Source organism: Ornithorhynchus anatinus, chromosome 4, assembly GCF_004115215.2.
Source record: "Ornithorhynchus anatinus isolate Pmale09 chromosome 4, mOrnAna1.pri.v4, whole genome shotgun sequence".
NCBI lineage: Eukaryota > Metazoa > Chordata > Mammalia > Monotremata > Ornithorhynchidae > Ornithorhynchus > Ornithorhynchus anatinus.
In genome coordinates this window covers 96,333,107-96,348,927 of record NC_041731.1, presented here as the reverse complement: position 1 = coordinate 96,348,927, position 15,821 = coordinate 96,333,107, and the positions used below count along the sequence as shown (strand labels likewise).

The 15,821-nt window shown below is 42.1% G+C and overlaps 1 protein-coding gene across 6 annotated transcripts in view; it reads left to right on the top strand.

Moving 5' to 3' along the window:
• BRDT (bromodomain testis associated) overlaps window positions 1–15,821 on the top strand; it is a 73,720-nt gene that overhangs the window by 24,490 nt on the left and 33,409 nt on the right. For 4 of the 6 annotated variants that reach the window (XM_029063784.2, XM_029063783.2, XM_029063787.2 and 1 more), the window contains 9 exons: window positions 319–451; window positions 3,439–3,611; window positions 4,929–5,282; window positions 6,101–6,229; window positions 6,911–7,090; window positions 14,064–14,242; window positions 14,325–14,614; window positions 14,700–14,813; window positions 14,889–15,017. In XM_029063784.2, coding sequence (XP_028919617.1) covers window positions 319–451; window positions 3,439–3,611; window positions 4,929–5,282; window positions 6,101–6,229; window positions 6,911–7,090; window positions 14,064–14,242; window positions 14,325–14,614; window positions 14,700–14,813; window positions 14,889–15,017 — 1,681 coding nt within the window. The remainder of the gene's footprint in view (window positions 1–318; window positions 452–3,438; window positions 3,612–4,928; window positions 5,283–6,100; window positions 6,230–6,910; window positions 7,091–14,063; window positions 14,243–14,324; window positions 14,615–14,699; window positions 14,814–14,888; window positions 15,018–15,821) is intronic. The other 2 variants (XM_029063788.2, XM_029063789.2) reach the window with 2 other exon arrangements.

Sequence of the window (15,821 nt, the reverse complement as noted above, 5' to 3'; positions counted from 1 at the left end):
GGGGGAAAGGGGGGTTTAGCTGAGGGGAGGTGAAGGTGGGGGTAGAGGGGCAGCAGAGGGAGCAGAGGGAAAAGGGGAAGTTCAGTCTGGGAACTCAGAGTTCAGGCAGACTGTTCTGAGCCCTGGAATAGACAACAGAGAATCAAGTGGGATACAGTCTGCAATTTAAATATGATATAAAAGTAATGAGAGAAGTTCATGTGTAGCCACTTTCCGACTCCTTCTATGGTGTGCTTTAGCTGAATGATCTGTCGTGTTTAAATTTAGCGTGATGATTGACCAGTCTTAACCCTAAAATGCCTTTAACTTGTGTTACAGCCAGGTGATGATATTGTTCTTATGGCCCAAGCCCTTGAGAAAGTATTTTTACAGAAAGTGGCTCAAATGCCTCAAGAAGAGGAAGTAATAGGCAGAAGTAAAGAAGGAAAAAGGAAAGGTAAAAAAACTGAAGGTACACGATTAAAAGACACTTTAATAATAGGTTGCTAGTACTAAAAAAAAACCAGTTATGATAAATGCGTCGTGGGTGGGGGATATTTTCGTTATTGATGAGTCATTTTTTTAAATACCCCGATAATAATCAAGCCAAACTCATGTCTACCAAGGGTTGAAACTGCATGCCTTGTTAGAGCTATCATAGGGAGCCGGGTTTTTTTATAATGTTGGTATTTGTTAAGCGCTTACTATGTGCCGAGCACTGTTCTAAGCGCTGGGGTAGACACAGGGGAAGCAGGTTGTCCCACGTTGGGCTCACAGTCTTAATCCCCATTTTACAGATGAGGGAACTGAGGCACAGAGAAGTTAAGTGACTTGCCCACAGTCACACAGCTGACAGGTGGCAGAGCTGGGATTCGAACTCATGAGCCCTGACTCCAAAGCCCGTGCTCTTTCCACTGCGCCATGCTGCTTCTCTAATGTGTTAAGCGCCTGTTATGTGTTAAACAGTGTTCTAAGCACTGGGGAAGATTCACGTTAATTAGGTCAGACCCAGTCCCTGTCCTACACAAGACTCTTAAGTAGAAAGGAGAAGTATTTAAATCCTCATTTTACAGTTGAGAAAACTGAAGCACAAAGAAGTGACTTGCCCAAGGTTACAAAGCAATCCAGGATTAGAACCCAGGTCCTCTGTCTCCCAGACCCGTACTCTTTCCACAGTGCTAAGCGCTTAGTACAGTGCTCTGCACACAATAAATACCATTGAATGAATGAATGCTTGCCAGAATTGATCGTGTCTTAGTTTTTATTCCTTGTTTAGTTCTGACCATATGTGTTTTTAAAAATTTCTCATTGTACCCTAACTGCTGTACCGAGGGGTGGCCACTCTTGACCACAAGAGCGGTTTGTGGAAATCATTTTTTCCATCTCGCTACCAAGAACTCATTTTCTATTTTGGTCTTGTCTGTTCACCCCCAAGTGCAGGATTAGGGATTTAACGAGCAGCGCTATCTCTGCTGACAAAAAGTGGTTTTGATATAGAATGATCTCATCTGATTGGACTCATTAATCTAGACCCTACCCCTAGATAGGACTTCTAACTTCTTCAGAACAGATTTTTCCAGTTATTGCCATGAATGACTAAGAATGATCTAGTTGCATCCCACACTTGAACTTTTCTTAGCTTAACATGGTCTTGGCGTGTCTCTCTTCAATTGTTCTGAATCAAATCATACTATATTTAAAAAAAAAAACCCTTTCTGATAAACCGAACTAGAACAAAACAATTAAATGGACATTTAATACCAATTTTGCACAAATATTTCATTCTGCAGAACTTTTATCTGCTACGGAGAAGCTAAAAGCTGCCCTTTCCTTTCCATCCAAACTGCTACTACACTAATCCAAGCTCTTATACTAACCTATCATGACTATTGCACTGGCCTCCTCGTTGACTTCTCTGCCTCTTTTCTTCACACTCCAGCCCGTGCTGCCCGGATCATTTTCCTAAAACTAGCATTGTCCATGTATCCCACTCCTCAAAAATCTCCAATGATTGCCAACCCATTTCTGTATCAAACAGAAGCTCCTTACCATTGACTTGAAGGCACTTAATCAGCCCTCCCCCTCCTACCTTACCTCACTAATCTACTACAACGCAAGCTGCACACTTTACTCCCCTAATTCCAACCTGCTCACTGTACCTCGATCTCCTCCATCTCGCTGTTGATCCCTTGCTCTGGAACTCCTTCCTCCTTAATATGACAGGCCGCCACTCTCCGCAATTTCTGAAATCACATCTCCACGGCACAGATCCGTGGGTGACCTTGAGCAAGTCACTTCACTTCTCCGTGCCTCAGTTACCTCGTCTGTAAAATGGGGATAAGAGTGAGAGCCCCATGTGGGACAGGGACTGTGTCCAGCCTGTTGAACTTGTATCATCCCCAGCGTTTAGAAGAGTACTTGGCATAGAGTAAGCACTTAAATATTATTGTTGTTATTATCTCCTCCAAGAGGCCTTTCTTAAATCCTCATTTCCCCTACTCACTCTTCCCTCTGTCACCTCTGCACTTGGATCTGTACCCTTTAAGTACTTGATAGTCACCTCAGCCTCACAGCGTTTGTGCCATATGGATCAGTGGTATTTATTGAGCTCTTACTGAGCACAGAGTGCTAAATGCTTGCTTGGGAGAGTGCAGTACAGCACAGTTGGTCGACTTATTCCCTGGCCACGTGGAATTTACCCCTCCATATGCCTGCCATTTTCCCTACCTATAACTTATTTTAATGTCTCCCCCTCTAGACTTTAAGTTCCTTGTGGACAGGGATCATGTCTGCCAACTCATATTGTGCAGTGCTCTGCACGCAGTAAGCTCTCAAAAAATACTGTTGGTTTCTGAGATCACCAGTGACCTTCTCCTTGCCAAATCTGTATTCTTCTCCTTCCTAATCCTCCTTGATCTTTAGTCAGCTTCTGACATTGTACCAAAATGGGGTGATGACTTGATAATAGGAGGGTTCAGGTTTGGGAGAGGAGGTTGTGGTCAGAGTGAGATTTTGAAAGGAGATTGCAGATTGTACAAGGACTAGAGGTGAGATCAAGTGTCCAAGTTGGTGAGTAGGCAGAATGGAAGTGAGAGGACGCAGTTGGGCTGAGCAGAAACATCGACGTGGATATTGAAGCCCCCAACGATGAGTGTAGGGGTGGAGAAGGACATCAAAATAACTCAAATTTGAAGGTAGGGCCTGGGGAATGGTTAATAACAGGTGTCATTTGGATCCATGCAAAGTGGGGTGGGAGGAATGGAATGAGTTTCAGAGGTGGAGAGATCTGTTTGGTTTTTTTGAACATTCTTATAAACGTTCGATTTCATTCAGTGATTTGAAACACGATAAAAATAACAGTGAATATTGGCAGACCTATTAGGTGCACAAGCGTCCAGAAAATAGATGTTTTAGACTTTTCAAGTAGACTTGCTTTATTCTGGATTGAATTTTTACTAGGCACGGAACCGTCTTCAACAGCAGCTCCCACCATTAAAGGGAAGTTACCCTCCAAAACATCGGAAACAGTAGGTAAGCAGAAAGTGATGACTCTCTGTTTTCAAGCGGATGATTCTCCTCTGCAAGTGGTTCAAGCAGCTTCACAAACCTCCGCAAACCAGTCAGTTACCCAAGTGAGTACTTCGGAGCATTCAAGTTCATAAAAATGAAAGTGGCTCAGTCTTGGATGTCATAGCATATTAATAATATTCAATTCAGTTTTGCTTGCTTTATATTTTAAGGCTTAGAAAATGGTGTAGTTAAAGGATTGCCCTAAAAACGTCTAAGTTTGTTCTCACATCGGCTTCCTGACAAGTACTGTCCTTTGCTATTGACTGGGAAGAATAATAATGATTATGGCATTTAAGCGCTTACTTTGTGCCACACACTGTAATAATAATAATAATGTTGGTATTTGTTAAGCGCTTACTATGTGCAGAACACTGTTCTAAGCGCTGGGGTAGACACAGGGGAATCAGGTTGTCCCACGTGGGGCTCACAGTCTTCATCCCCATTTTACAGATGAGGTAACTGAGGCACAGAGAAGTTAAGGGACTTGCCCACAGTCACACAGCTGACAAGTGGCAGAGCTGGGATTCGAACCCATGACCTCTGACTCCAAAGCCCATGTCCTTTCCACTGAGCCACGCTGCTGTACTAAGCTCTGGGGGGTAAATTAGGTTGGACGTAGTCTCTTAACCACCGTGGGGCTCACAGTCTCGATCCCCATTTTACAGATGAGGTAACTGAGGCACAGAAGTGAAGGGACTTGTCCAAGGTCACACAGCAGACGAGCGACAGAGCCCGGGATTAGAACCATGACCTCCTGATTCCCAGGCCCGTGCTCTATCCGCTATGCCATGCTGCTGAGCGTGCGTAACGGTGACTTCCTCCATAATCATTTTATATCCATCATCTCCACAACTGTCCGTGTAGAGTAGTGGGGTAAAGAATTCTAATGTGTTACTCTATTCCAGCTTGATTTAGCAGACCTGGGTTCCACCGCTCCTCTCTGTGCGACCTTGCCTCATGGGCTGGGATTGAAGCCACCAACTCTGTTGTATTCTCTTCCCCCACGTGCTTAGTTGAATTCCCTGCAAAGTGTAGGCACTCACTGAATACCATTAATTGGACAAGTCACCTAACTTGTCTGTGCCTCAATTTCTCGATCTCTAAAAATGGGGATAAGGTATTTGTTCTGTCTTTTAAATTGGGAGCCCCAGGTGGGACAGGGACTTTATCCAATCTGTTTATATTCTATCTACTACCCATGTGCTTAGCATACCGCTTGGCACACACACTTAACTCTGATTTTTTTTTCCTTTGAGACGTTCAGGTAAAAATTGGCACATAGTTTGAACGGTTAATTTACTCATTTGCTCCACTTCAGGAAAAGCTTTCATTTTGGTTTACCATGTGCCCTTTTTTTTCCCTGCCCCCTGCCCCCCAAGGCTAAAAAAGGTGTGAAAAGGAAAGCAGACACAACAACTCCTACAACTTCAGTAGTTACAGAAAGCAGTGAATCATCACCAAGTTTCACTGAACAAAAATGCGCTAAAATGCTTCCTACCAAAGAAAAAGTGACCAAGAATGTTTTGCCAGATTCTCAACAACTTTGTAAGACGGTAAAAAACATTAAACTAACTGAGCAATTAAAACATTGCAATGAGATCCTAAAAGAATTGTTTTCAAAGAAACACCTATCCTATGCCTGGCCTTTTTATAAACCTGTTGATGTTACAGCCTTGGGATTACATAACTACTATGATGTTGTTAAAAATCCTATGGATCTCGGAACTATTAAAGTAAGTAACGTGCCTCGATCCCTAGTTTGCTAAACTTTCAGCCTTTATTAATGACGTTTGTTTTTTGAACATTTACCTTTATGCTGTTTACTTAAACTGCAGTTTAACTTGATTTTTATTCCACGAATAGGGTTTTTGGGGCTTTTTTTCCTCCCCTCTACCTTAGTTTGGACATTTTGATTTGAAACTGATTAGCTCTGTTTAAAATGTGAGTATTAAAATGATTATGCTTTTCATTTGAAGTTAGTTGCATGTGTTGGTGTAGGCAACATCTTTGAACTAAATGCATCTTCACAAAAAATATATATCTGATTCAAGCCAAGGAAGTTTTTGGCTTCATATTTTATAGTCTAGTGTCTTTGTCTGGTTTTACAACTTGCTTGGCCTACCCTAAATGATAATATTGGCTCTGATTTAGGAGGATTTCCCCCTCGCTTTAATTAAACATAATTCCAAGAGCAAGTATTTTGCTTGTGATCGAACTGTAATATGCCCCCTGACACTCTGCTACTTTCACATTTCTTGAATTCATTTTCCGAGCAGTGGTTACACTGTTAGATTCCCTTTCTTCCCTTAGTTTAGCCCATTGCTAACGAGATGTGAAGCTTTTGGATGGGAAAACTTCCTTTAAACGGTGAACAAATAGCAATGACTTGTTCCTTATCAAAATACTTATTGCTGTTCAGACTCACGCTTAATGGAAAATTAGCGTGGCAATCTTGATCTGCTTGAAAGTATCCTTTTTCTTCCGATTTTTTATATTTACAAATTGGAAGCATCGGATGAATCCTTAAAATTGCTAAATTTTCTTTTAATAGAAAAAAATGAACAACCAAGACTATAAGGATGCTCATGAATTTGCTGCAGATGTCAGATTAATGTTTATGAATTGCTATAAATATAATCCTCCCGATCATGAGATAGTAGGAATGGCAAGAACGCTTCAGGTGAGGTGTTTAAATCTAGAAACGTGGTTTGCTTGCAGTAATACTTTGGGGGACACTACTAGATGCTCTGTCATTGAATCTGGTCACCTGTGTTGAGACCACTGGATTAAGTCCTTGGAAGAGTACCGTACAGATGAGACATGATACTGGCTGTCAAGTAACTTAGTTTAACAGGGCAGATATAAAATAGCTTGGGTGGCGGGGAAAAAAATATAGTTGTATAAACAAGTCCTTGAATAATAGAGTACATAAAATATAGTCTTTAGAGCTGAGGTAGCAATTAGCAGTATATGACCCTGGAGGAGGTGAAATTTCAGGATGACTTGGAACATGTTGGGGGCGGGGAGCGATGGAAGCTGAGTTCCTTAAAGCCAGTGGTCAGGAGTTTCTGCTTACTTAAAAACATACACTGATGGTTGAGGCACATGTTAATCAAGGAAAACTTCCAGATAGTGGGTTACGGACTAAAGGCAGGAGGAGATTTTGATGACAGTGGGTGTGGGATGAATACTAGCTAATGAGAGAAATAACTCAATTCTAGGCTTCAAAGCTATAAAACAAACAATAAAAACTTCCCCCCCCCAAAACAAAATTAAACTTCATATTAACTAATGTGAAATTAATTTTCAGGAAGAGTTAATATCGTTATCCTTCAAGTGAGCTCTTTTTAAAATATTCCAGGATGTGTTTGAGATGCAGTTTGCCAAGATTCCAGACGAACCTTCGGACAGCGTGCCTCTGTATTACATCAAAACGGAGGCATTGAAAAGAGAAAGTAGCAGTGATGCATCCTCAGAAGAGGACTCCTCTGAAGACTCAGAAGATGAGCGAGTACAGCATCTTACGAAGCTTCAGGAGCAAGTACGTCTCGGTTTTTGTAGGATGCCATTTTGTATCAGTTATTGAGCTCTTACTATTTGCAGAGCACTGCACTAAGCACTTGGGAGAGTACAGTATAACCAACTCGATAGACATGTTCTCTGCCTTGAACAACCTTTCAGTCTAGAGGGGGAGACAGACACTAATAATAAATTACAAATATGTACATAAGTACAGTGGGACTGTAGAAGGCGATAGAACTCACTCATACTTGATAGTGAAAGTGGCCTGTACCCTGCACTGTTCTCTGACTTGAAATTGAAGATGGCTTTCGGGAAACAAAATGATGGCTTTCTAGCAGCGTAGCTCAGTGGAAAGAGCACGGGCTTGGGAGTCAGAGGTCACGGGTTCGAATTCCGACTCAGCCACTTGGCAGCTATGTGACTGTGGGCAAGCCACTTAACTTCTCTGTGCCTGTTACCTCATCTGTAAAAAAGGGATGAATAATAATAATGTTGGTATTTAAGTGCTTACGGTGTGCCGAGCGCTGTTCTAAGCGCTGGGGTAGACACAGGGGACAGGAAGACTGTGAGCCTTAAGTGGGACAACCTGATTACCCTGTATCTACCCCAGCCTTAGAGCAGTGCTCTGCACATAGTAAGCGCTTCACAAATACCAACATTTTTTTTTTTATTTTAGTGCTTTTCCAGATATTTACTACCCAAGTCTGCTGCTAAAATGTAGAAGTAGGCCTGAAAACATATTGAAATACTTAAGATTTTGTTCACATTTTCACTGCCAAAGTAAACTTACTTAGCCCTTAAGACTCTAATTCGGGTACAGTCTATGGAAGTTAATTCAGTCTGTGGTACTTATCGAGTGTTTGTTCTGTGCACAATACTGCTAAGCTCTTGGATGAATATAATAGAGTAAATAGACATAATTTCTGCCTTCAAGGAGTTAACGATTGAGCAAGGAGACATTAACATCAATTATAGGTAGGGGAAGCAACAGAGAATAAAGATCTCTCCATAAGGTGCAGGGGTATGGGGTGGGGATGACTGTGGTGCACGGATGATGCAGTAGGATGGAGAGATGAGATTAGTCACAGAAGGCTGCCTGGAGAAGATGGGATTTAACTTTAACATTGGGAGAGGGGCTCTGTCAGGTGAAGGGAGCGGGTGTGAACAGACCGTGGGTGGCAAGTGTTGACTGAGGCACGGTGAAAAGGTTAGCATAAAGGAGGAAAATGTTGGGGATGAGTTGTAGTGGGAGGGGAGCAGAGATGGGGTGTGGTGAATTGTCAAACTGCTGTTGCCCATTAAATTGACTTGAGAGATTTGGTCACTTAAACCAATTTTTATTTGGAGTACAGGATTTATTTCCCTTCTCAATCTTCTGGAGTCTAGTTCTCGTAGTCTACCTCATTTTCAAAATGGGGACTGAGTGTGAGCCCCATGTGAAACAAGGGACTCCATGTGGATGGAAAGGAAGAGGTGAATCCTGGAAATAGTGTGGAGAAATGTCACATAAAATTGTGATCAAACTGAATGTGGGGATTGAAAGAGGGAGGAGTCAAGGATAATGCCAAGTTTGAGACAGTCCAGCCTGCTTCATTTGTATCTGCCCCAGCTTTCAGAACAGTGCTTGGCACATAGTAAGCACTTAACAAGTATTGTTGTTATTAGAATACTTATTATTATTAAAGTCAATACCAGTATGTGCCTACATGGACACTTTAGTTTCCCATCTGTTGTCAAGGACATGCCTGCTCTTGCTCCTGATCTGAGTCTATCACTACTAGGAAGCTGTTTAGCAAGATCTGGGAGCCGTTTCAAAATGGGGCTGCGGAGATATTTAAATATGTGAGGCTAAAAATCAAGGGCTGTGTGACTTCTTCAAGTTTCATTTGATGGCATATTAGTATCTCAGTCTTTGAGGTTGGCATTCAGAGAAATTTAAGCATTTCTGACTGATATACATGCTATTTCATAAAGCAGTGCTTAGTGGGCATTTTGGATAAAGTACTACTGACATATTAGGGGAAGCAACCTAGCCTAGTGGAAAAATAACATGGGCCAGGAGTCAGAAGATCTGGGTTCTAATCCCAGCTTCACCACTTGTCTGCTATTTGATCTTGGGAAAGTCACTTACCTTTTCTTTGACTCAGTTTCCTCACCTGTAGAAAATGAATTAAATCCTACTTCCTCTTGGACAGGGGCTGGGGTGTCAAAATGCTTAAGGGCTACATAGCCAGGTGCATAGTCACCCAGAGGACAGGGCAGACAGGGCAAAATGAGGGCTTAGGGAAGGCCTCAAGATGGAGATGTAATATTGGAAGGCTTTTGAAGGTGGGGGAGAGTGGTGCTTGGAACATAGTCAGTGATTAACAAATACCATCATTATTATTAGACTGGAGGGAGAGGGAATCCCAGGCCTGAGGGAGGAAGTGGGTAAGATTGAAAGATCGAGGTACAGCAAGTTGATTGGTGTAAGAAGAACAGAGTGTGCTGGCTGGGTTGCAGCTGGACATCAGCTGGGTTAGGTAGGAGGGAGAGACCTGACTGAGTGCTCCTAAGCCAAGAGTAAGAAGTTTGATTTGGAGAGAATGCTAGTGGGGAAGATAATCTAACATTTTTTCCAATACTAATTTTAATGTCTAAGAAGGAAGGCAAGGAGATGTGTACATCATTTAGTGCTTCATAAACTATAAGATATACAGAAGTGCAATGGGAGGCTTGAGTACAACAGGGCATAGGTAGTATGGAAGTGCTGGAAGGGCAGTAAAGAGGATGTAAAATGGGAGATTGAGAAATTAATTAGGAAACCTCCTGGAGGGGATGCAATTCCAGAAGGATTTTGGATATGGGAAGAACGGTGGTCTATCAAATTTCAAGTGGGAAAAGGCAATTCTATACATGGGGAGGGCGGTGATTAGGTTAGCTTGAGGAATGAAGAATGCGGACTGTGGTAGAGAGAATAGATACGTAGGAGGAAGAGCTGCTGATCGATCAATGAACAAATTGTATTGATTGAGCATGGAACACAGTACTAAGCACTTGGGAGAGTACAATACAATAGAGTTGGTAGCCAGTGGCAAGGAGTCTCTTTTTGACTGTGGAGAAGAATAGGTAATCATTTGAGGTTTGAGGAGTGGACATTCATAGAGCAGAATTTTCAATAACCGATGTGGACACCAGCATGAAGCATGGGCTAGAGAGGGAAGGGATTAGAAGTAAGAAGACCATCGAGGAGACTCATCCAGTAGTCAAGGCAGCATATTCATTCATTCAGGCAATCAATTTTTTGAGCACTTACTGTGTGCAAAGCACTGTACCAAGTACTCGGGAAAGTGCAATATAACAACCGACACATTTTTGCCCACACAAGCTCACAGTCTAGAGAATGTGACACCATCTTGGTGTCCATGTGGATGGAAAGGAAGAGGTGAATCCTGGAAATAGTGTAGAGAAATGTCACGTAAAATGATCATCAAACTGAATATGGAGGTTGAAAGAGGGAGGAGTCAAGGATAATGCCAAGCCTGTGATCTTCAGGGACTTGCCAGAGGCAGCATCGACAGCTGTAGTGGGAAAGCTATGCCGATGGGTGGATTTGGAAAACTAGATGGATATAGTTTTGGGCCATATCTATTAAGCTTGAGGTGTTAACAGATCATCTCGGTAGAGCTATCTGGGACTCAGGAAGGTGGTACGGAACTACAAAGGAGAAAAGTAACTAGCAAGGTAGATTTGTTGATCTATCCTTATAAAGATGGTATGGCGTGGATAAGTTACTAAAGATTGAGAAGAGAAGGGATCTTGGAATAGAGACATTAAGGGGTTGGAAACAGAGGAAGAGCCAGTACAAAACCGAAAAGCAGCCAGAGAGGAAAGAGGCGAACCAGGAAGCTCTGTTTCCAAGAGAAGGGACCGGTCCAAAGTTTCGCAGTCAGCTGAGAAGTTTTAAGAAGAATCAGGATAGTCAGTTAGATTTGTCAAGGAGGTTGTCGCCGATCTTGAAGAGAGCAGCTTCGGTGGGGTGAGAGAAAATGCATGTCAGAATTGAGGTCAAGAAGTGAGTTGGTCTCTCCCCATAACTTATCTTTGTCCCTTTCAAACCAACCTACTTGCTGTGCCTTTATCTTCTCTTGCCAACGACCTTTAACTCATTTTTTCCCTTCTCCCTGGAATTCCTTCCTTCACATCTGGTAAACTCCCTCTTTCTCTTCCTCCAACCCGCCTCCCCCATCTTCAAGGTACTTCTGAAATCACATCTTCCAGGATGCCTTCCTCAATTAAAATCTCTCATTCTGTCTCCCGGCTGCATCTATAATTATACATCTCCTAAGGCATTTGGCTACAACATTGCAATCCAGTTGCAGTTATGTGCAAGTCCTTGCCTTCTGTTGCTTTCTCCCACCTGTAACTTAGTGTTTGTCTTCCGTGCCAGATTGTAAAGCTCCTCAAAGGCAGGTGTAATATCTATTAACAATTGTATTCTCCCAAGATCGTAGCACAGTGCTCTGCTCAGAGTTAGTGCTCAGTAAATAATATTGATTGAAAAGGATGTACTCATTAGACAGGGCTCTCATCCCTAGAAATATCAGGAATATTTTCTGAATTTCTTAAATGATATAAATGAAAAATACCTAATCAGAGTGTTCCATAAGTAAGTCAGAGCCACAGATTTTAGAGCTAACCAATCTATCAATTGTATTTATCGAGCGCTTACTGTGTGCAAAGCACTGTACGAAGCAGTTGGGAGAGTACAGTGTAACAGAGTTGGTAGACAAGTTCCCGGCCTGCAACGAGGTAAGTCTAGAAGGGGAGGCAGACCATGTAAATAAAGGACAGATATGAACTTAAATGCTATGGGGCTGAGGGAGGGGTTAATAGCCAAGTGTAAGGGTGATGCGAAAGAGAGCGGGAGTAAGAGGAAATGAGGGCTTAGTTGGGGAAGGCCTCTTGGAGATGTGCTTTAGTTAAGACTTTGAAGGAAAGGAGAGTGAGTGTCTGAAAATGCTTAGTACAGTGCTCTACACACAGTAAGCATGCAAAAAAATATGATGGAATGAATTGAATCAATAGGAAAAGGAGGGGCTTTCCAAGTCAGAGGCAGGAGGTCAGCAGTGAGATGAAATCAAAGCAGGGAGATCACAGCAAGGAGTCTGACGCAGTAATAAAGGTGGGTTAGGAGAAATTATTGGATTAATGTAACAGTTTGGAAAGTGTGGATTTTAACAGTGTTGTGAAGGTTGAACCAACAGGATTTGGTGACAGATGGGTTATGTGAGTTGAAAGAGAATGAGTCAAGATTACAGGCTTTTGAGACAGGGAAGATGGTGGGGTTGTCTACAGTGATGGGTAAGTCAAAGGGAGGTCAGGGTTTAGGTGGGAAGGTAAGGAGTTCTGTTTTGGACATGTTAAATTTGAGGTTTCAGCAGAGCATCCAAGTAGAAGTATCCTGAAGGCAGGAGGAAACACGGAGAAGGAGAAAGATCAGATTGCAAGTTTGTGGTGGGCTAGGACCGTATCTACCAACTCTGATATACTGTACTCTCCCAAATGCTCTGCACACCATAAGCACTCAAATATGATTGTTTGATCAGGGCTGGAGATGTAGATTTGGGAATGATCTACACAGAGATGGTAGTTGAAGCCATGGGAGCCAGTGAGTTGTTCAAAGGAGAGGGTGTAGATAGAGAATATGTAGATAGAGAAGGGAACTAAGAACAGAGCCTTGAGGGACTCCCGGAGCTAGGGGCTGAGAGGTGGAGGCGGAGCCTGCAAAAGAATGAGCAACCAGAGAGGTAGGACTAGTACCAGGAAAGGACAGTGTCAAGTTTAGATAATGTCTCCAGGAGAAGGAGGTAGTCTACAGTGCCAAAGGAAGTCGACAGGTTAAGAAGGATCAGGAAGGAATAGAAGATGTTGGATTTAGCAAGAAGGAGATCAATGGTGACCTTTTTTGAGAGAGCAGTTCCCACGAACAGAAGGGGGTCAAGATGAGGAGTGTAGATAACTCGCTCAGGGAGTTTGGAGAGGAATGCTAGGAGAGAGATGGAGTGATAACTGGAGGGAACCACTGGGTCAAGGGAGGTGTTTTTAGGAAGGGGATACGTGAGCATGTTTGAAAGCAGTAGGGAAGAATCCACTGGAGAGTGATGTTGACAACTTGAAGTTGGCACTCAGGGAGGGGGCAAGTGTTTTTTTGATAAGGTGCAAAGGGATGGGGTCGGAGGTGCAGGTGTGGAGGGGATAGATTTTGGGAGCGGGCGGGAGGTTCTCTTGAGAGAGTGCTGGGGAAAAATGGGAGCGTTGAAGAGGCAGGATTCAGTTTTCTCTAAGTATGTTGGCCAGGTCATTAGGGGCAAGAGGTGGGGGTGGCAGAGGGACAGGGTGTTTGAGGAGTGAGTTAAATGTCTGAAATTACTGGTGAGGGCAACGAACATGGCAGTGTCAGTAAGGATGGAGAAGTAATCTTGCCAGGTGGAGGATAATGATATCAAGTCTGTAAACTGAGAACTATAACAAATATGTTGTAGTAGAATAATAATAATGGTGGTATTTGGTAAGTGCTTACTGTGTGCAGAGCACTGTTCTAAGCACTGGGGGAGATACAGGGTAATCAGGTTGTCCCGCGTGAAGCTCACAGTCTTCATCCCCATTTTACAGATGAGGTAACTGAGGCACAGAGGAGTGAAGTGACTTGCCCACAGTCAGCTGACAAGTGGCAGAGCTGGGATTTGAACCCATGATCTCTGACTCCCAAGCCCGGGCTCTTTGCAGAGTACTAACTGCTTATAGTGTGCAAAGAACTGAATTCAATGCTGGGAAACAATACTCAGTGTAGTGATAGATTTTATATTAGTAGAAAAAAAATCATCAAAGGAGACTTAAGGAGTCTGGTGAATGCTTAGCTTCACATAACATTCACCAACCACTTCTAGTGATCTCTTTCCCAGTAAGGCGTTTAAACTATAGCATCTTATCTGTATTTCTTCTTATGGCAGCTTAAAGCTGTTCATCAGCAGCTGGAGGTTCTATCTCACACTCCTTTTTGTAAACTGAAGAAAAGGAATGGCAAACCTAAAGCGGGGAAGAGGAAGAGCAAGAAAACGTGTAAAAGCAAATGCGAGATTCGAAGGAAAAAGCTGAAGCAAATGAAGCTAAAGAAAAAGTCTAATTACAAGTAAGTTGCTCTTGTAATGTGACTGGACAATGCTTTTTTTTTTTTAAGAGTCTTGTTAAGTATAGATACATTTCCTTTGCAGTCCGTCAACGAAGGCCAGTCGGCCGGTATTGACCTATAAATCTGAAGAGGAGGATAATTCTAAGCCTATGAGCTATGATGAAAAAAGGCAGTTAAGTTTGGATATAAACAAACTCCCTGGAGACAAGCTTGGGCGGGTTGTCCATATCATTCAGTCTAGAGAACCATCATTGAGAAACTCTAATCCCGATGAAGTAGAAATAGACTTTGAAACATTAAAACCATCAACGCTGAGAGAATTAGAGAAATACGTCCTGGCGTGTTTAAGGAAAAGACCAAGGAAACTCTGTGGTACGTAGACGTATACAGAATAACAATTCATCGCGTTCTTGTGTAGCCTTTTAGTTATGCTCACTTTTTGTCCTAAATCATGCAGCTAAGAAAATAATGAAATCCAAAGAAGAACTTCATTCACAGAAAAAGCAGGAATTGGAAAAGAGGTTACTGGATGTTAGTAGCCAGCTAAATACTAAGAAGCATCAAATAAAATGTAGGTGACTGTCATCCACTGTTAATAGGCCATTTTATTTGTGTTAGCATTTTAATGTTTCTCTCTGTTTTTCAGCTGAGGACACATCATTACACACAACTATTGAAGGTGTATCACGGTTAAGTGAAACTAGCAGCAGCTCTTCTGATTCTGGAAGTTCTAGCAGTGATTCAAGCTCTTCAGAGAGCAGTGATTCAGAATCAGGTTAGACGTCCTCTACGATAGATACCCGTATAGATGGGAAGTCGTTCAGTTTGAAATTGTGGGATTGGTACTTGGAAAGAATATTTCAGAGCTGTCTTGTGACTGGGAATTGGCAGTTGGTTTAATGCCAGACAGGTTTACTAATTTACTGACTCAGTCTTCTCAGGCTCTAAACCATATCCCACATAGTAAGCACTCAATAAATACTATTGAATGAATATCGTTAAAAAAAAGTGGGTATCCACAAATACATACTTTTTTTTTTTACCCACCTATAGCATGTTGTGGTTGGCCTGCTGTGAGGCCAGGAATGTCTCCAGTCCAGTAGATCATATTGTAAGCTATATGAAGTTTATATTTTCAGAATGACTGGTAAACTCTCTGGGGCAATGCACAAAAGAATTTAAAAAAATTAACTAGGATAAAATTAGGGTTTTTTGCATTTTTTCACATTGTGAAGTTTATATTTTATGCAGTTAAAGGGCACCTTTCCCTAGTTTTCCAGAAAGCATGTAGAGTACTAGTTATTGGTAGAAATAATAAACACATCACCTTTTTTTGAGTTTTGATTTAGTATATTCTGAATAGAATAGTGTTTTGGGTGGAAAAGTCAGCCTCTTCTGCTCTAAGAAGCAAGCTTATTGCCACTATATTTTTGTGTAGCTTTTTTTTCCCTAAAACTTGGCATTTTCATTACAAAGATTTATGTTGTCATGTTCTCCAAGTTAAAACAGAAGTGAAGTACACTGAATATACGTGTCACTCTGACAAAGACCGTGACTGGTGTCACATACCAGTTCTGCT